The sequence below is a fragment of the Squalius cephalus genome (genome assembly GCF_949319135.1).
Source record: "Squalius cephalus genome assembly, chromosome: 19".
Classification (NCBI taxonomy): Eukaryota; Metazoa; Chordata; class Actinopteri; order Cypriniformes; family Leuciscidae; genus Squalius; species Squalius cephalus.
Window position 1 is genome coordinate 24,395,734 of NC_137140.1, and position 21,006 is coordinate 24,416,739.

General features: G+C 36.3%; 1 protein-coding gene across 3 annotated transcripts in view; it reads left to right on the plus strand.

Moving 5' to 3' along the window:
• Positions 1-21,006, plus strand: part of cacna1g (calcium channel, voltage-dependent, T type, alpha 1G subunit) — a 211,292-nt gene that overhangs the window by 131,703 nt on the left and 58,583 nt on the right. For 2 of the 3 annotated variants that reach the window (XM_079851287.1, XM_079851288.1), the window contains exons 14-19: positions 225-380; positions 8,056-8,149; positions 8,882-9,063; positions 9,580-10,059; positions 10,252-10,352; positions 13,433-13,556. In XM_079851287.1, coding sequence (XP_079707413.1) covers positions 225-380; positions 8,056-8,149; positions 8,882-9,063; positions 9,580-10,059; positions 10,252-10,352; positions 13,433-13,556 — 1,137 coding nt within the window. Of the gene's footprint in view, positions 1-224; positions 381-4,570; positions 4,637-8,055; positions 8,150-8,881; positions 9,064-9,579; positions 10,060-10,251; positions 10,353-13,432; positions 13,557-21,006 lie in introns of all 3 variants that reach the window. The other variant, XM_079851286.1, reaches the window with a different exon arrangement.

A 21,006-nucleotide genomic window follows, 5' to 3' on the forward strand; every position in this document is an offset into this window, starting at 1 on the left:
AACATCAACTAACAATGAAAAATTATTGTTAAAAAATTATACAGAAAACAGTATTGACAATTCACAATATTGCGTTTTTTTACTGTTTTTTTAATCAAATAAATGCAGCCTACTTTCAGAAACTTCTTTCAAAAAAATCTTACATAACTTTGAACATGAGTGTAAATAACAATTTGATTGTGTATTTGTTGCTGATGTTTGTCTAATATGTTGATGTTCATCAGATATTGACTCAGGAGGACTGGAATAAGGTACTGTATAATGGGATGGCCTCCACCTCTCCAGTGGCTGCTCTGTACTTCATCGCCCTCATGACTTTTGGAAACTATGTCCTGTTCAACCTGTTGGTGGCCATCTTAGTCGAGGGATTCCAAACAGAGGTAAAGCCATTCTCCAAACTAGCCTGAACACTTTCATCCTCTTTTTTCCCCCCCATTCACTTTGACAGTCTGTCTTCTCCTTTTTGTTCTTTAGAGTCTAGCACATAATCCAACACCATATCTTTCTTCTCTCTTTCTCCTCTAGCTCTCTCCTGTCCCCTTCGTCTAACACTATGTCCTAAACAGTCACGATGTGACAAGATTCAAGTGAATTTAAGCAATTTTTCTGTCGAGGCTGAAAGAAAAAAATGCCGCTTGATGCAACAAAATCACAGCCAATCTGTTTGCGTGCTTTCTCACACTCCACTCCACATAAGAGTGTGAAACTAAGAACATGTACCTTGAATTTTCATGACTGATCAGCAGCCTTTTTATGATTTTCTCTGAGGTACTTGAAGGATTTGTCATATAATTTGCCATGTAAAACTTTTTTATCAATATCTTCCCATCCTTTTTTGAGGTTTATTATATGTGAAGAGCGATTTTGGTCCAGTGATTTCATGTGGGCAGGGATATGAAGCACAAAACCACTTAAAAGAGATAGTGGTTTATTTTCAGAAAAGTATACTAGCATCCTACTCCTATGGCATAAATTCTAAGAGTTGTACGCTAGTATGCTATTCTGAAGTTAGCCAGTATATTGGGGTGAACGGGAGAAATAATAATGGTTAAACAGCAGCTGTGAAGAATAGAAGTCTTTCCTTTCAACTTTTTTTTACTTAAAATGTAGTTTAACCGGACCAACGTAATATAAAAAATGTAGGTGTGTCCTAAGTTGCATACTTATGCACCTTTATATGCTATTTTGTGGTAAAAATACTGTGAGTAGTGTGCTCACGTTAAAAAAATCCCAACAATAAAAGTCACGTTCACACTAAGATCGATAACTATAATAACTATACTGTCCATACCAATGCACAATTACAAGTGTGCGCTGCAGTAGCATGTGCAACCTTTAATGTTCAAGATCTTTAAAGTTGGATGGATTCTGATTGGCTGTCAATGTTTTCATAACTCTCCAGCTGGAAAAAAAATTCTGGAAGTGATTCCAATGATATCATTCTTCTCCGTCATTATTGTTATAACTGTGGCATGGACTTCCCTATTCTCAAAGAATTTAGAATGATTATTAAAACTTTATATTTATCATTTTATATACTATATCATCCTTGGTGTGAACGGGCCTTAAAAAGTGCTCTTTGAAGAGGTAGTTATTTAAGAAAGTGTGGAAAATATCATACACTAGGCTATAGAGTACATACTGTGTAGTTTAAGTGCATAGTGTATAGTATGTCATTTGAGCTAAATTCATAATTTGAGCTAAAATGTTAAATATACAATACTATTTTTGTCTTTATTGTTGATTTAAAAATATGTTATGGATACGTTATCTTGACAAACAGCTTTGGAGATTTTGGTCTTTCTTATTTAAGTAGATAAATAGTCTAGATTAGAAAATAGCTGCCTGGGAGCATTTCCAAGATGGCTGCTGAGAAACCTGAAATGGGACTTTGTGTCATAGAAGTACAGAAGCAACTAACAAAACATAGTGTCATTGTCACAACTGGTTAAGACAGACACTTGGAAAGCTTGTTGCTTTGTCGCTTTGTGCCTGGTTAGGACACTATGTAGTATTATTTATTCAACTAGAAGTGATGAGTTTCTTGTTCTGTGTATAATAGTACCTACAGAGGTGTAAAGTCCAGGTTCAAAGTAAAGTAAAAGTGGTAACCTGGATTTGCTAATTAGCACAGTTTTTCATGGGTGGAATAAACATATATGGCAGGACTTTTACTTTCTGACCCCTGGACTTTACACCTCTGAGTACCTACTCCACACTCATGCTCGCCCATGAGCGCTCCTTCTCATCCTCCTTCCTTCATTCTTTTGCTTTATCGCCTTCTTTTTCCATGATCTTATGAGACAACTTATCTCCCAATGCATAGCAGCCATTCTTCTCTGACAGAAAGACAGACACACACACAAAAATGGCCAGGCTCAGGATAAATCAGAGATATAAATGTTATACCTATGTATCATTTTGGGTGGAGGGCTTGTTTTATTACTGTCTCTTTGGAAAGAGACAAACCGATTCATGCAGGATGGCGTGTGTATGCAGTGCAAAAAAATCTAGGATTTGATCACCTTTATTTGTACGGTATGAGGTATGATGAACTATTGAAAATAAAACTTTTGTTGTTTATCTTTTTAGTGGATGCAAAACCGTTAACTCATGATTAATGTTATTGTAAATCTAGTATTCGTAAAAACTTTTAATGAAAAAAAAGTAGCTCTAGATTTTGATTGATTGTTCCATCGAGCAAAATCATTGTTAGAATAACGAACTATGAATCAAAAATCTTAAAGTGCTTTTTCTGTTGCACCTCATTAGAGCAACAACAAAAGGAGCAGCAAATCACGTAATTGAAAATTGGCTTGTCATTCATTTTAATTTGACTAATGGTGGTGAAAGAGTTTGGATGAGCAGACACAGACTTTTAGTCAACATGAGAGAAGGTGATATCTGGACGGAGCTCAGTTTTTCGCTTTTTTTCCCCTCTCTAAAAGATGAGCGTGTCTCTCCTGTGCCTGCCTGCCAGATAGAAATATCTTTTATACTGCGTCATGGCAGTTTAGAGGAAATTATGTTGCTCAGAAGCCTTCAAAATCAACTATCCACTCTTAAATTAGAGAGGATAGCCCGCACTCAGCTGACCCCTATCTGCCTTTACCTTTGCTAAGTGCATCAGATATTATAATCTCATCCCAACTGATGTAACCGCTTTCCCGTACTACTGACGAACACTGTTGACTTAATATTTTAACCTTACATCTTTTTCTGCAAACTTCATGTTTATTTTTAGTTGGTCGAACTTTTCAGTGCGTCAGGGTTGCTGGGGAAACTGGTGGGTGAATGACGCGTGTGAAGCAGAGAGATCAAGCACCAGGTTGAATTTCCCCTCAACAGCGTAATGTCCCGTCCACTGAAGCAAAAAGCTTCACATAGTCGCACTGCTGTAAACAGACAGTCTTGTTCGGATCATGTCAGATTAAATGTCAGCGTGTTCAGTGAGCATTACAGTGAGCATTATCTTACTACTTACTTTGCATCCATCTTTGCAGTGGCACCTATAGGTCAACTATACTGTACACTTCTAATCAGTTTGGGGTTGGTATGATTTTTAAAAAAGGAAATTGTTTCTTATTCTCACCAAGGCTGCATTTATTTGATTTAAAAAAAAACAAAAAAAACAAAAAAAAAACAGTAATATTGTGTAAATAACTTGTTAAATATATTTTAAAATGTAATTTATTTCTGTGATGGCAAAGCTGAGTTTTGAGCTGCCACTGACTGGAGTCATATGATCTTCTCTCAGTCTTCAGTTTCACATGATCCTTCAAAAATCAATCTAATATATATGCTTAATTGGTGCTATTAATATTGAAATCATTTGTGCGGCTTAATATTTTGATGGAACTGTTTTTTATTTATTTATTTAAGCAATAGAATTTTCTAAAACAGTGTTTTTACTGATCAATTCAATATATCATTGCTAAATAAAAGTATTTAAAAAATATTACTGACCCCAAACTTTTGATTGGTAGTGTAATTATGTAACTATGCCACCATCAATGCATGTATTATTTATAATAAAATAAATATAATATAATATAATATAATATAATATAATATAATATAATATAATATAATATAATATAATATAATATAATATAATATAATATAATATAATATCCCCAGCAACCCCCCTAAATTGTAAAAGAATAATTTTCACTCATGAATTGGCACCTCTGAGTCCAGACCTTAAATTCATTTAAAGTATTTGGGATGTTCTGAAGCAGACTTTACAGAGTGCTTGACTCTTGCATTGTCAATACAAGCTCTTGACCAAAGATCACCTCATGCACCTCTTGATGGAAATAAATGTGGTGATGTTATTTCCATCAAGAGGTGCATCGACTCCACAAACTCACTGTACCGAGCATGCTAACAGCCTAAACTCCACCCAAAATGCATTGATTTTTACTTCAACAGAAGTATTAAATGAAATGTGGGAGTACAATTTCTCATAATTTTGTCTTTTGTCAATTTTCTAACACTTTTTTATGCTTTTTCCCCTTTCTTACCTTTTCGCTCTGTGTGTTAAAATCCTAACACGTGTCCACTATAGGAAGTAACCAAGAAGGACGATTTGCATGGCCAGCTGAGCTGTATTCAGCTGCCTATAGACTCAGGGGTATGTAGCTCTCCGCATGATGTAACCTAGTGAGACTAACCAGGAGGACCTCAGCGTTTGTGGACAGTGTCACTTGTGATTGTTTCTTGTAGAAGCAGACTTGACTCAAAGTCTTTCTTCAGGTTCACTTGCTCAATGCCTGGCGGCAGAGTACAAACCTTGTAGAGCCTCATGCTTTATTTTATCTGGCTGAAAGGATGTGTTTGGGCTTATGGAAAGCCTCAGCGAAATCAGACAAAGCCAAACAGACTGCTGTGCAAAAGCAAATAAGGCAACTGGGAAGTCTGTTTGAATAGGTCTCAAAATCGTTTAATATGCAGATACGTTTCTTAATACTGCTTTACTCCTTTAATCATTTTGATCTTGTAGAATTGCTCTGCATGGTATCATCATATTTTTTTATTCAACTAGACTTAAAGTTTTCCGCTGGGTTCAATAACTCAGTGATCGAGAAAGTCCATTCAGTGAGCCAGAGCTGAGTGGAAGCACTTGACCCTGTTGAGGAGACTCTGTCTGTTTGTGGTTCTGAACATCACATCCTGTATTTGTTTTCATTCATACAGCTGTGCTAGGTGACATTAGCAGTGGAAATGCCATGAAATGGAGAGCACCAATGGCTATGTGCACTCTCTGAGAAAATGGCACTAAAGCTGTCATTGGGGCGGTACCCTTTCAAAAGGTCCCAATATATACCATATAGGTACTAATATGCTCCTTAAAGGTACTAATGTGCACCCTTTATGTGTAAATAAGGTACAAAGGTGTACCTTTTGAAAGTATACCATCCTAGTCATCTGTTTTGGACCTTTTTTTTCTGAGTGTTTGAACTTGTCTCTTACGTCTTCCAGTCCTTCACCTCGACAAACAAACTTACATAAACCTCTCCTCCGCTAGTCCTTACTCAGGGGCTATTAGCACATCTCATGTCAAAACATGCCTGAAATCTCTCTATCAGCAAGGTTGGTCAAGCCCAGGAGAATTCCCAAATTAAGACCTGTGATTGTTAAGCAGCAGTTGCACAGCAACCTTAATGTCTTAATTGACAGTAGAACCCCAGTAGGCTTTCTTTCACATCTTGTACCTGACCAAAGTAGTTCTGGCAAACATAGCTTAATGGGATCGTACTAAAATGTCAGACTGAAATTGAAGTTATTCAAAGAAAATCTTGACATTTATGAGAAAAGTACAACACAATCTCACGGCAGTTTGTAACTAGTTTGCATTTTGGCGAATTGGTGAATTTGTATGAATTCACACAATCTAATTTGTACTGTACATTTTTGTATGATCTGCTTACACCCAGTGAGAACTAGGTTTAGGGATGGGGGTATAGGGGTGGAGGTTCATGCTTAGTTTTTTTTTCTAGAAAATAGTTCAGAGAATTCACTACCAACATAAAATATACATTTTAAAATAAATAATACATTTTCATGAGATTGGGTTAGAAACGTAGCAATGTCCGATTTGCAAGGGAATCATCATTTTGAGTCAGATCATTTCAGTGAGTTGTTCGATTTACTTCACAAAACTGGGCTGCATCAGAAATCACATACTTCCCTTCTATATATTAGGCAAAAAACCTGCCAGATGTAGTACGTCCATATTACATTCATGCTACACACATTCATACTTTATAGAATGTACTTTTTTAGCGGTCATGAAGTAATTCAAAATAAGTACCAACTTGAGAGTATGCGGTTTCAGACACAACCCTGGTCTTAATGATTTGTTCATAGAACATCTGTTTGATTTGTGAACAATGCATTTTTTGAGTCAAATTTTTTCAATGATCAATTGATTCAGTTCACTAAAATAATCTCAATGATTTGTTCACAAATCATTCTTTTGAGTCATATCTTTGCAATCATTCAATTGATTCAGTTTACAAAAATGGAATGATTATTTTATAAATCAGACTGACCCAATTCTTGAGATCTGAGAGAGCAAATATATTGTTTTAATCAGCAGTTAAAAAAAAACATGAGGGTGAACTATTGCTTTAATAAACCATGAAAAATGTTTTATATTTCTGCCACGTCTTTGCTCAGAAAGATCATGTCGGAGTTTGGGCCCAACTGCAGGTGGTCGCTTGTTCCTGAAGATGCTTTGTAGTGCCTTTCTGCTAGTTCAACCTATCACAGCTGTGTTTTGTTTTACTGTTCACTGTTGTTGAGAAAGGTCAAGGAGTCCCTCTTGTGTCTTGACTTATGGAGCTTGACTCCAGTGTCAAAACTATTTCAAGTTTGGTTTTTGTTGCCTTAGTATCGTATATATTGTGTTATTCCCTATTGACAAGTCCTATTCACTGTTTTTCATTGTAGTTATGATGTGAATTAATTGCTGTCCGATTGTAACGTGATTAGTGTTGCAATAATCCCATTGGCTTCAGTGAAACTCAAATTTTGCTCTGTTTTTGTTCCTTACCCATTTACACACCCATTACTAATGCATTGACTTTTTTTTTCAGAGACCAAAATACACAACGCTTTGATTCAGCTTGATGTTAATACGTGAAGCCAATGGGATACATTGTTCGTAGGTGCAAGGTTTGTCAGAATAGTTTCCACTGTGTCTCCTCTTTGTCTTTGACCATTATCTCCATTGAGTACTGTGAAAATGCTGAACATATGCTGAAATGTACAGTATAAATTGAGTTTTCTGTAGGCGTTTTCACATCAGGTAACAACACAATGAGGGGGGAAAATGTTTAATCCTTTATCATCTTTATCATTTTGTATTTAAATTACAACAATCGTCCACAAATAGACACCTTAATGGTCAAACTGAGAGAGTGATCCATGTCCTTAAACAGTGGTCTCTGTTTTGACAAACCACCCAGGGTTGAAGTTCTGTGCTAGACCACACTGAAACACTCTCGGCATTTAGTCATTTTAAGACTAGCCCAAGACTGGGGACGAGGAGGACACAGGCCAAACAATGTAATGAGTTCTCTGACAAAAATAGCAGTGTTTATTTCTCCTGCTTGATCATTGGACGTGCCTCCTCCACTGGTTCTTTACCTCCAGTGAGCCGAGAAAAAAAAACAAACATAATTGCCCGCATGTGGATGTGTCTTACGCTAATATAGCAGGCGGTCTGACCATGAGATCATCTGCTTAAATCTATACAGAAAGATACATTTAACTAATATTTAGCACACGATACTTGTGGTTTCAGAGTGGTAGTGCAACCTGGTGCTGTCAAATGCATGCCGGCACTGTGTTTTTGTGAATTACCCCAGATAGGATGTCTCTCCCTTAGATACCAGTCACCCTCTGGCCTTTTTTGAGGGCCGCTGGGGTGGGGAGACCACACCCTCACTCACCTGCCTGTTCCTCACCCTGCAATATGCTTCCCTAAGCCTCAGCAACTCTAAGACCTGCTAACTAATGCTTATTTATCTTCCGCATTTGATACAGGGTGATGCCTCAAAGTCTAACTCCGACGTAGATATCTATGCACAGAGCTTGGATGATGTTTCAGGATGTAAGAAGGATCTGTCGGCATCATCCGGTGAGACCCACAGAGCATTGTTTACATTGAAGCACATGACATATTCAGGGCTCAACAAGATTTTTTTTTCTGCTGGCCAGAAAGATTTTTACTTGCCCTGTCAAAAAATTAACTGGCCCCACCCAAAATAATGACTGATTGATTAATTGATTAATTGATTGATTGATTGATTGATTGATTGATTGAAATATGTGTTTGTTTATTTGATAGAAATAGTTATATTTATCATAACTGGTAAGTGTTCTCTACAACAATTTTTGTGCTTTTTTTTCAGCAAGCTGGAAATTGTGCAGCTATAATATAAATCTATGGTTTTATAGGAGTTTATAGATTTATGAACTCAGGTTTGTTTCAGTGGATCATCCTTATTGTTTAGTCCTGATATTGTCAAATGAGCTTGTCTAAAATATGTAGCCATAGATTATACTGACATTGTTTTTGCAGGACACAAGCCATTTTTTTTTTATATTAAAAGTGTGATTAAAGTACACTCTTCTATTTTGACATCCACAAGCTAGCTTTGTGCTATCCCAGATACCCTTTTACCCTTCTAACAGTGGGTTTATACTGTGTATTTCTGTCTTTTTGACATAATGCATCATGGTCCCTTTTGAAGATTAAAGGCTGTTTGAAAAATTTATGCTTGAAATAGTCCCTAATGCATTTTTCAGCTTTCTGTCATGTTTTATAGTGTCAGTGATGTTGAGCTTACTATCCCTGTCCCTTCCACAGTTGTGCCCATCAATGGCCATGTGGATTTGAAGACCAGCCTGACCCCTCCCCTCATCACTCATACGGCTGCAACACCCATGCCTGTCCCTAAGATATCAGGAGGAGGAGACCCTGCGCTGGGCTACGAATCCCGCAGAGGCAGCAATGTCTCCATGGATCCCAATGGCCAAGATAAATCTCCGGTCAGTAACTACCGTTCTCTGATAGAGAAAGTTGGACAATCTACAGTCGTATTTTTATTTTATTTATTTATTTTTATTTTATTTGTTTTTTTTTGTTTGTTTGTTTGTTTGTTTTTTTATTATTATTATTATTTTTTTTTTTTTTTTTTTTTTTTTGCTGACATTGCACTCAGAAACATTACATTTTGTAATAATACGAGATCTCATTCACAAATAGATGTATAAAAGTTAAAAATGTTACTATAATTCACATCAGTTTTGTTACGCTGAATTAAGTCAGACTTATTGTAGGGTCACATAGTTATGCAACTTCTAATATAATATAATATAATATAATATAATAAATTATTGAATTTACAATAATGTAAATAAATGCATTTGCACACACACCAGTAGTTTTTTCTGTACATGTGATGGAGTTCATTTTTGCACGAAAATGTTCACACTCATGGTTTTACAGTTAGCCAATGCGATGTAATTCGAGAGTGACATGTTCCTTTCCCCGTATTTCTGCAGTCGAGTGCGCGGAGCTCCCCCAATGCCCCGTGGAGTTCAGCCAGTAGCTGGAACAGCAGGCGCTCCAGCTGGAATAGCCTGGGACGAGCCCCCAGCCTCAAGAGGCAAAAACGGCAGTCTGGCGAACGGCGCTCCTTGCTGTCCGGCGATGGCCAGTCCAGCTCAGACGAGGGAGAAGCGGGAGAGAACGGGGGCGGTGGGGGGATGTCCGAGGGAGATGATGCCTCCCTCGCCAGGACGGACTCTCTGGGACAGAGGCCTCGGCACAGGCGCATGGAATCCCTGGAGACGCGTAGCTCGTTTGATCTGCCTCCAGACACCCTGCAGGTGCCATTCGTGCATCGCTCCGCCAGCATAAACAGCGCCCGGCCACCCAACTTCCTCAGCAACGGGAAGAGTTCTCCATCTACAGCCACCACACAGTTCTCTCTAGATGAACCCCACAGCGAGGATGACAATGCAGATGATGAAGGAAATCTGGTGAGAAAATTACACTTGATTTATTACAGCTATTTTTCTGTTCCTTACAGTAGATCTATCACAAATGTCTACCAATTTTCTTCAATTCAGTTGGCTGCTATAAGATTACAGGAAAAAGTATATCTATATCTTCTATTTCTAACGAAACTAACTTACTGATCATATAATCTCACATGGTCATCCATCTTTCAGAGTCGCAACGCTCGTTTCTTCCGCTGGCTGGAGCACAAGCAGCCTGAATGGTGTCGGCAGAGGGTTACATGGTCGCTTTACCTGTTCCCCCCACAGTCACGGTGAGTATCTGATGCTTTCTTGGCTCTCACAGTCTTACTTGCTGAAAATACCATCTAAAACGTTTTCAGGAAGGGAATGCAGTCCTATGGATCCCATTCTACATCGAGGAGGGCCTACCATTAATTTGTCATTTCATGTGTTTTTCACCAATAGTATTGGATGACTTTTGTTGACATTAATAATACTGATGCTAATTGATTGATATCCCAGTATAATGTATGGTTTGGTGTAAATGGTGTACTTGAGTCCTATATTAGTCCTATATTTTTAAATTCACTTAATATCTTATGCAGTGTTGCTTTGATCTAATTTCAAGAAGATATTTTAGATATTTTAACTGAAAAAATCACAAAACTATTTGTTAAGAATAGGATTTTTGCAGTGTGGGGGTCCCTCATAAAAATGGTTTCCTGGATCCTATAAATCTGACATGAACATTAATTTCCCAAGATAATCTTTGTTCTTTATTGCTGGTCAAGTAAGTATATTTTTTTTCTGTAGGAGCTAGTTGACCACTTCCTGGTTAAACTAGTTAAGAAGTCTTGTGGGGACACAAGCTCTCCAGCATCCAACATATGCTGGTTATTTCAAAAGCTGAATCACGTTTATCATAGTATGATGGCTCACGCTCTGTAAAGGAGTTTAGGTTGCCCCTAAGCCCTACTAAATACCCTCATTAAGATGCTCAAGGGGTGAGAAATATCCTGTACTTTTTATCCTCTCCCTTAAGCATCTTCTTGGTATTCCCCTTCTTCTCATCTCTTTCCAGTGCTTTCCATCTTTGAAATGCATGTCTGCTCACATTAAGCTCCACGGAGGTTTCACTTATTAGAGAAAGAGAAGAGGAAAGAAGAACTCAGCATTGCATGTTACACTCTGTCAGCGCTTTACTAATTAAACATCAAACAACCTCAGATCATCCTCCTCCTCCTTCCTGTGCAAGCCCTGGATGATGCAAGCTATCACCACTTTGCACTGTTATGACATACAGATTGGCATACATTGGTGTCACCAAAAACAAAGCAAAAAGTCTTGTGATTTTAGTATGTCCATCTGTGCGTGTCATAAGCAGGTCTGCGGTCATGTAGACTCTTTCTTCTGATGTAAAACAAAGACATTGGTTGTCAGCTTGCTAGTCTTACAAGATGTGCGGTGTTATATTGACAATCAAAGAGATTTAATATGTAAGACTGTGCATTGAGCGTTTTGTTCTGTAAATGCATTTTTTTTAATGTAATTCAACTTTCAACTAAGATACCATTTAAAAGTTTGGTGTAAGATTTTTTTTAAATACATATATACATATTAATTTTAATTGCGCTGGCGCAAGCTGTTTGTAAATCTGGCCCTAAGTTTGATAAATTAAAAAAAAAAAATTTTTTTCAAATAAGTCTCCCTTAATGTTGTTGCTCAATAAGGCTGAAATTATTTGATCAATAAACAGTAAAGTTAAATGATTACAATTTAAAACAGCCCCCCCCCCCCCATTTTGATATATATAAAAAAAATATATATATATTTATGTATATATATATATATATATATATATATATATATATATATATATATATATATATATATATATATATATATATATATATATATTAGGGCTGTCAAAAGATCAATCGCGATTAATCGCATCCAAAATAAAAGTTTGTTTTTAATAATATATGTGTGTGTACTGTGTATAATTAAATTTGTATATATTAATACATACACACACATGCATGTATATATTTAAGAAAAATGTGTTATTTATATATAACAAAAATTATATTTATATATAATATAAACTATAGAAATATATATATACAGTATATGTATGCAAATATTTCTTAAATATATACATGCATGTGTGTGTATTTATATATACAAAATAATTATACACAGTACACACATATATTATGTAAACACAAACTTTTATTCTGGATGCGATTAATCGCGATTAATCTTTTGACAGCCCTAATATATATATATATATATATATATATATATATATATATATATATATATATATATATTAAAAATATATAATGTAATTTTAAAATATCTATTATTTTATATATATTAACTTATTAAATAATTTCTACTGAAACATAAGCATTGTATAAGCAATGGATATTTGCTTTAAATATGTTGTCATGTCTAAAGCTCATTTGAATTTGTTTTAGATCATTAGATGTGACATTATGGTACTTTTGGATGCCTGTCTGAAATCTTGTGTGAAGTTGCCATAAGAAGCACCTGTGAAGTCATTGACTAACTGGGTAGCGAGGCAGCGAGGCAGCTGTCTTAGGTTTCAGACACAGCATTACACTTCTCTCCCCATTTCACCCCGGCATGACCACACTCCCCAGCATGAGAGATCGGGGCTGTGAGAGGCAGGTTGGCATGACAACAGCGCAGAGTTTGCCTTCTGTTCCCACTCAGTGTCGTTCTTAGCATGAATTCTTTAACATCAGGCCAAGTCTTGAGACATTAAAGAGAACCGAGCACTATTTATTCATAAAAGAAGTCATGCTGGCGAGCTGTAAGTCTTATGGCAGACACACGTTCATAAGTTTGTACTGTTTCTAACAGAAGTTCAATTGCACTGAAAACGAGGGATGCTTCATTGTGATGAATGAACCTGAATTAATGTCAGCCATGATTGTTAACATCTTAATACATTAAATGATTGGACTGCCAACAATGTAGCATTCTACTCTCTTAAACATTTTAAGGCATAGTTTACCAAAAAAAAAAAATTATTTACTCACCCTCATATAGTTTCAAACCTGTGGAACATAAATGAAGATATTTTGAACATTCTTCAAAATATCATCTTTTGTTAGAAAAAAGTCAGTCATACATAATTAGTACAACATGATGGTAAGTAAATTATGAAAGAATTTAAATTTTTGGGTGTACTATCCCTTTAAGAAAAACTACTACTGTAATCTCACTAAGGGACTAGTTGACATTTGTGACCCATCTTTTGTGGGAAATCACTTTTTTAATGAATTCATTTTAGGATCAGCATTATGTCGACAGTTTGCATCACTCAGCTCACTATATCTGGTGTGATTATGTCTTGCAGGTTTCGTGTGACATGCAATAAAATCATCTCTCACAAGATGTTTGACCATGTGGTTCTTATCATCATCTTTCTCAACTGCATCACTATTGCCATGGAGAGGCCCAGAATCGACCCCTCCAGCGCTGTGAGTAATGTAACTTCACGCACACAAGCACGCAACCATGTCTTTCAAAACAACATTTGCTGAAGGCATGAGTGGTCAGGTCATTGAGATGATTGTTGTATGCTTATTTTTAATAAAAAAAAACTTCCTTTTTATAATCTATTTTTTTGTACAGCTTTTGTAGAAGGAGGATTTTAAATTATTTAAATAATGCTCAAAAACAATTACGTGACAATTTAAATAAATGTTACAAGGTTTGTTCTTTAGTCTCAAGGGTATGTAGCTTTATTTAATTTAATTTAATTTAATTTAATTTAATTTTATTTTATTTTATTTTATTTTATTTTATTTTATTTTATTTTATTTTATTTTATTTTATTTTATTTTATTTTATTTTATTTTATTTTATTTTATTTTATTTTATTTTATTTTATTTTATTTTATTTTAATAAATTTTTTTTTTTTGCACAATCTACTGCCCAGGAAGCAAAGGTCTGCATGTGCCAGCTCAAAAACTTCGCCTTGGTGATGAATGTGAATGCTAACTGACACACTGAACTATATATTTTTGTAATATCTGTAAGTTCCAGATTCTAAAACTAACATGTCCTATGTGGGGTGATATTGGGGAAAGCTAGATGTTCTGCTAGGGCCTGAGAATAAAAAGTGGATTATTAGACCATTTGGTTTTACAGTTCTTTTAGTACAGTAAAATGGAAAAGATTCAATTTCCTATTTATGCTTTCATACAGACCCAAAGGAAACAATCATCTTCGCCTAAATGCTTTTCTACATCTCATTATCAGTTTTGTATGTTTATACTTTCATCAGTTACATGTTCCCTCAGGACACCTACTGTAAAACAGAAGAGCATGAGAAAAGAAGGCAAGAAAATTGTGTTTAATCTCTTTTCCTTCCTTACCTAGATCATATTATGATAGTTATGGGAAGAATAATACTATAGAGTTAAACTTGCTTCATTGTGGCATTGGTAAACAGTATATGAAAAAACAGCGTTTTTAGTGGCTATTTTCAAGAGTTTTATGACTTGGCAGATCAGCAGTGCTGCAAACCTCCTTGAAAAGAGACAGCAGATGTCCATCATTTTTGCAGCTACCAGATTTCTGACATTTCAAGGAATGTATTTTCATAGAATGTTTCCCACTAAGACTTTTCACTCTCTCTTGTACCAAAAGAGTACATTTTCAAGCTCTTTATTAATTCACAGAAAAGTCTGTTAACCCAAGTCAAGAGCTACTTTGGACCTTCTAACCATAATGAATTAATTATCCTAATACTAGTTCTCATTCTGTAGTGATTTGTGAGCTGGTTCATACAGAATTATACAGGAGTTCCTATTGTGAATGTTCCACTGTTCCATTGTAAATATACCTTTGATAACATTATGTAATCTGAACAAATATGCGTCAACCCAATTGGATGCTGAGCGTATAAAGGGATGCATACGTTAGTATGCGAGAGAGACCCACAGCGCTCCACATGGCAGGGAGCAGTAGTGCAGACGACCAATTCTCCAATCAGAGCTGGAGGAGTCCAGATAATATATTCCAGTATACCTTTCTAATCCAATGATACTGACTCACTCACAGAATGAAATGTCAGACATTAGTGAGTTAGTTTTTTTTGCTCTTCATAGATTTGTATTTAGTTGTTTGCATTTATTTACACATATTCTTGATTTGGAACAAAAAAAATGGATAAATCAACCCCCCCCCCCCCCCCCCGCCCCCCCCCCCCTAAACTGATGAAGGATTCTGTCAGTAATGGAAGTATAGGACCTTAAACCCTGGATTTTCTAAAGGATTTTCTGACACATTATGTAGCATGGAAAGGTTGTTTTCCGTTGTGTTATTTTCCGGCGGTTTAATCCATGTAATCCAGTTTTTACCATGAGTGCCTGTGAGCCTCTATGATATTTGTTTACTTCCCCCAAAAGACATCATGTCAGCACTTCACAGAAGCTGAAAAACTCGACTTCTTTCCCTTCCCCGCATGTGACTTTGGGCAGATGGCGCATTGGGTTTTTGCTATTTAAAATCTCAAATGATGTATTTGCATATAGGCGTAAATACACAGAAAGATTGTTATTGTTAATGAAAGATATGAAAAAAAAAACAATTTTGAAAAGAAAAACAAGATCTAAATTATAAATTGTTATAACCAAAATAAACTGAAATTTCAAAAACCAAAAACAAATGACAATAGATGATGTTGCTGCATTGCAAGTCGTGAATTCATTTGTGAATCTAAATAACATTTCTAAATGTTTTCTGGCAATGACCTGTAAAATGTTTGCTAGAGAATGTTCACATTTCTATATGAACCCACTGTGTGATATGACATTTATAAGTAATTGCAGAATCTCTGGACCAGGTAAAGTCAGTACGCTCCAACTGTCACTACAGAATTGTGTAACTTTTGTTGTAATAGAACACCAGTGTTGAGCTTATGCAAACCATCTCATCTCCATGACAGACTTGATCTATAGTTACAGGTACCTCACTGAGCTCAGATGTGTGTCATCAATATTTCATATGGAGACATTTTTTCATTTGGGTATGAACAAATGCCATCAGACTCCCCACCTGAGTCCCCTCTGAAGACCAGGCATGAGCATGTCTTTTCAGTACCCAAAGTAATGGGAAGAGAATGATGAAAATACCAAGGGGAGTTTTAGCAGCTTTTGATTACTCTCTCTCTCTCTCTCTCTCTCTCTCTCTCTCTCTCTCTCTTTCTATCTCTAGTCACGTACACACTGAAAATGCATTGACATTTGGAAGTGGATCATAAATTGCTCTTTGCTAATTGCTTTTGATTCACGCTAATTCGATAATGAATCATTTTGATCATTTGTTGAACGAGTTTGACCAATTAAAATGGACAGACTCAAAAGAGCTTTACACAACAGCAATGTTCAGTTGATAAAATATTTTTGAGCACTTATCTAGAAAATGCCTATTTTGTTATTATTTCATATAATATAATTTTTATACGTTTTGTTATCTTATATATTTTGTCATCTTTATTTATATGGTAACACTTTACAGTAAGGTCTCATTAGTTAATGCATTAACTAATTAATTTAATAATTTACAGTAAGGTCTCATTAGTTAATGCATTAACTAATTAATTTAATAATTAACAATAAGCAATACATGTGTTACAGTATTTATTAATTTGTGTTAACTTTAGTTAATAAAAATACAACTTTTCATTGTTAGTTCATGTTCATTAAACCATTAAATAACATTAACATATACAACCTTTGTTTTTAAAAATGTATTAATAAATGTTGAAATTAACATTAAGAAAGTAGTGTTTTTAGTTAGTTCATTCAGTTAGTTTAGTTAGCTAATGTTGTTAACAAATGGAATGTATTCTTTATTTATGGAAAACACATTTTTTAAGCTGTTTTAACCCAAAATGGACTTTAGTACGGAGCCCAAAGAGACATGGTGATGGGAAAAAAATGAGATTGGAGGAAAAATTATATTTCAATGCTTTTGCACTCTCTCGCAAAAATGTATGTGTTTCCCCAAGAAACTTTGCATTCACACACAAAATATTTGCATTCCCCCATGAAACTTTGCGTTTGATCGCCAACTCAAAATGTTTTGCGAGCGAACGTTTCGCAAAGTTTCTTGGCGGAACACAATAGTTTAGGGAACGCAATTGTTTTGCGAGAGAACAAAGTTTATTGTTGGAGCGCAAAAGTTTTGCCAGCAAATGCAAACTTTATTCACCACCATGTCCCTTTAGGGGCTCCATACTTTAGCAACCAGAGATCTATCATTGTTTTTTAGTTTTTTTTGATAAATGTTTGGTTTTTACCTTGAATTTTTCACACTCTGAAGAGGAGTCACAATCATATTATCTGAACTGTGTACTGTACATTATTTTTTCATTTGGTTTTCTGTGCCAAGCTAGAAATTACTATATATATTTTTTTTATATGTGTGCTACCTCAGACATTCAGTAACCTTTAAAACAATGAGAGTGAAGGACGTGGGTTGTCTGACCCTTCTCCTTCAGAGACCAAACACTCTTCTTCTCAGACATGCTCTTCCTCATTCATGAATTCTGACCCGCACATACACACACGGTTCACTCCACAATGAATGAAAACAAGCCTCAGAGCAGAATGGAATGGCTAAGACGTCAGTGTGTTTTCAGAAACAATACAAACCGCAGTGATGATGTCAGCAGGAGGCTTTCTCAGAGACAACAGGAGTTTTAGAACATGGTGCCATGACCCACTGAAACATGCATTAGTGGGGGGTCATGGGAAAGATGGCCCTTGGGCCCTGCTACTCAGACACAGTAGGATAAGGATAAATAATCCAGAGAAAGCATGTTCTCAGCACTCCGCCGTGAAGATCTCCGCTGCTTATTTTGCTTCCACACCACTTGTTTAAAATACAGCTTCTCTTCCTTATGCTCCCAGAATCCTTTGCAAAAAGCTGTTTATGACTGTTTAAACACCAATTATTATTTGCACGGTTGAATGAATCCTCAATACCTGTTGACTCAAACAAAAATGGCTTGTGGCTGAGCCGAGGGCTGACTTGAATAGGGATTCTAATTCTTCTGCTACTTTTCTATAAAGAGCCCAAACAATCAATCTCAGTAATAACATCAAGCTATAGATACTGTAATTTAACAATCGATTCATCTCTCAAAGGGACCATGGTGAGATATTAGCAAACCTCCAGTTAACTGGCTCCTAACTGAGACCAAACTAATAACCTTTGTGTAAGCAGCCAACATTGTTATCCATTAGGCTTTCACAATCCATGCATGCCTGACAGAGACAGAGCATGCATATACACAGTGGATATTAATCTTTTCTGTCACCCATAATGTAAACGGCATTGTATTTGTTTAATGTATGTTCTCTTTGTCTTTATGATTTAATACGGTGGAGCGTAGAGAGGAAGGTGAAGGGAGAAAGAGGTGCAATGGGATGGCAGGTTTAAACACTAGGAGGTGGAAAGGTTTAAATTGCTGACCATTTGATTTGTGTTGTACTTCAGTGGTCAGCTTCAGTTCAGTTTGGTTTTGTTCTACAACTTTGTACATCGCTTTTAGGGCTGCTTGATTGGATCATTTCGAGGCAAATACCGGTAACCGATATTGTAAGACTGACTGATCTTATTATCAGTATACAGGATTTTATTTTTTCAGAGAGTCTTTTTTACTTGTCATGCAGCTCGAGTCATTACATTTTCTACCTTTTTGGGGTCGGTATGATTTTGTAAGGTTTTTTTGTTTTTATTTTTGTTTAAGTGCCCACCAAAGCTGCATTCATTTGATCAAAAATACAGTAAAACAATAATATTGGAATTTTTATGGAACCATTAAAGGGACTTGGTGATGGGAGGAAAAATTATGTGTCAATGCTTTCGCATTCTCTCGCAAATATTTTGCGTTTCCTCGAGAAATGTTGCATTTGCTCGCAAAATGTTGAGTTCTTTGTGAGCTAACGCAAAAGTTCTGTGAGCAAACAAAGTTTCTCGGGGGAACACAAATGTTTTGTGAGGGAACGCAAAGTTTCTTTGGGAAATGCAAATGTTTTGCGAGGGAATGTAAAGTTTCTCGGGGGAACACAAATGTTTTTTGAGGGAACGCAAAGTTTCTTTGAGAAATGCAAATATTTTGCGAGGGAATGTAAAGTTTCTCGGGGGAAACGCAAATGTTTTGCGAGGGAACACAAAGTTTCTTTGGGAATACAAATGTTTTGCGGGGAGCGCAAAGTTTTTCGTGGGAACGCAAAGTTTCTCGGGGGAACGCAAACGTTTTACTGCGGGAGCTCAAAGTTTCTCGGGGGAACGTAAATGTTTTGCAAGGCAACGCAAAGTTTCTCGGGGGAACGCAAACGTTTTGCAAGGCAACGCAAAGTTTCTCGGGGGAACGCAAACGTTTTACTGCGGGAGCTCAAAGTTTCTCGGGGGAACGTAAATGTTTTGCAAGGCAACGCAAAGTTTCTCGGGGGAACGTAAATGTTTTGCAAGGCAACGCAAAGTTTCTCGGGGGAACACAAACGTTTTGCAACGGGAGCTCAAAGTTTCTCGGGGGAACGCAAATGTTTTGCGAGGGAACACAAAGTTTCTTTGGGAATACAAATGTTTTGCGGGGAGCGGAAAGTTTTTCGTGGGAACGCAAACGTTTTATGGCGGGAGCTCAAAGTTTCTCGGGGGAACGTAAATGTTTTGCAAGGCAACGCAAAGTTTCTTTGAGAAATGCAAATGTTTTGTGAGGGAATGTAAAGTTTCTTTGAGAAATGCAAATGTTTTGTGAGGGAATGTAAAGTTTCTCGGGGGAACGCAAACGTTTTGCAGCGGGAGCTCAAAGTTTCTCGGGGGAACGCAAATGTTTTGCGAGGGAACGCAAAGTTTCTTTGGGAATACAAATGTTTTGCGGGGAGCGCAAAGTTTTTCGTGGGAACGCAAATGTTTTGCGAGGGAACGCAAAGTTTCTCGGGGGAACGCAAACGTTTTACGGCGGGAGCTCAAAGTTTCTCGGGGGAACGCAAACGTTTTACGGCGGGAGCTCAAAGTTTCTCGGGGGAACGTAAATGTTTTGCAAGGCAACACAAAGTTTCTCGGGGGAACGCAAACGTTTTGCGGCGGGAGCTCAAAGTTTCTCGGGGGAACGCAAATGTTTTTCGAGGGAACGCAAAGTTTTTGGGGGAACACAACTTGTTTTGCGAGGGAACGCAAAGTTTCTCTCGGGAATGCAAATTGTTTGCGAGAGAACGCAAAAGCATTGAGAAATACTTTTTTCCTCCAATCCCATATTTTTTCACCACCATGCCAATTTAAATTTTTACAATTTTACAATTTTCTATTGTAACATATTTTATAGTGTAATTTATTTCTGTGCTGGTGTCATCTTCAGAGATCATTCTAATATGCTGATTTGGTGTTCAAGCAACAATTCTTATTATCAATGTTGAAAACAGTTGTGCTGCCTTACATTATTCTAGAAATCATGATACATATTTATTTTCAGTATTCTTTGATGACTAGAAAGTTCAAAATATTTTTTTTTTTTACAAAAAAAAAATTATTTGAAATTTTGTAACAGTGTAAATGTCTTTACTGTCATTTTTGATCAATTTAATGCATCCTTGCTAGAAAAACAAAAAACAACAAAAAAAAACATTAATTTCTTTAAAAAAAAATCATACTGACCCCAAAGTTTTGAACAGTTTCTTTTGGTGACTCTGAAATACACAGAATTACCATAAATAGACATTTTATATGTTCAGAGTTGTTAAACATGAGATGAACAATAATACACTGATCAGTTTAAGCGAACTATTTCACTCCTTACGAACACATGGCTCTTTCTGTATATCAGAATGTTAATTGACCTGTGACGATGGTGTTTTTGGTCAGGTGAGTCATTACACAGGAGTCTCTAGATTGAGTCATATGAGAGCATGAGG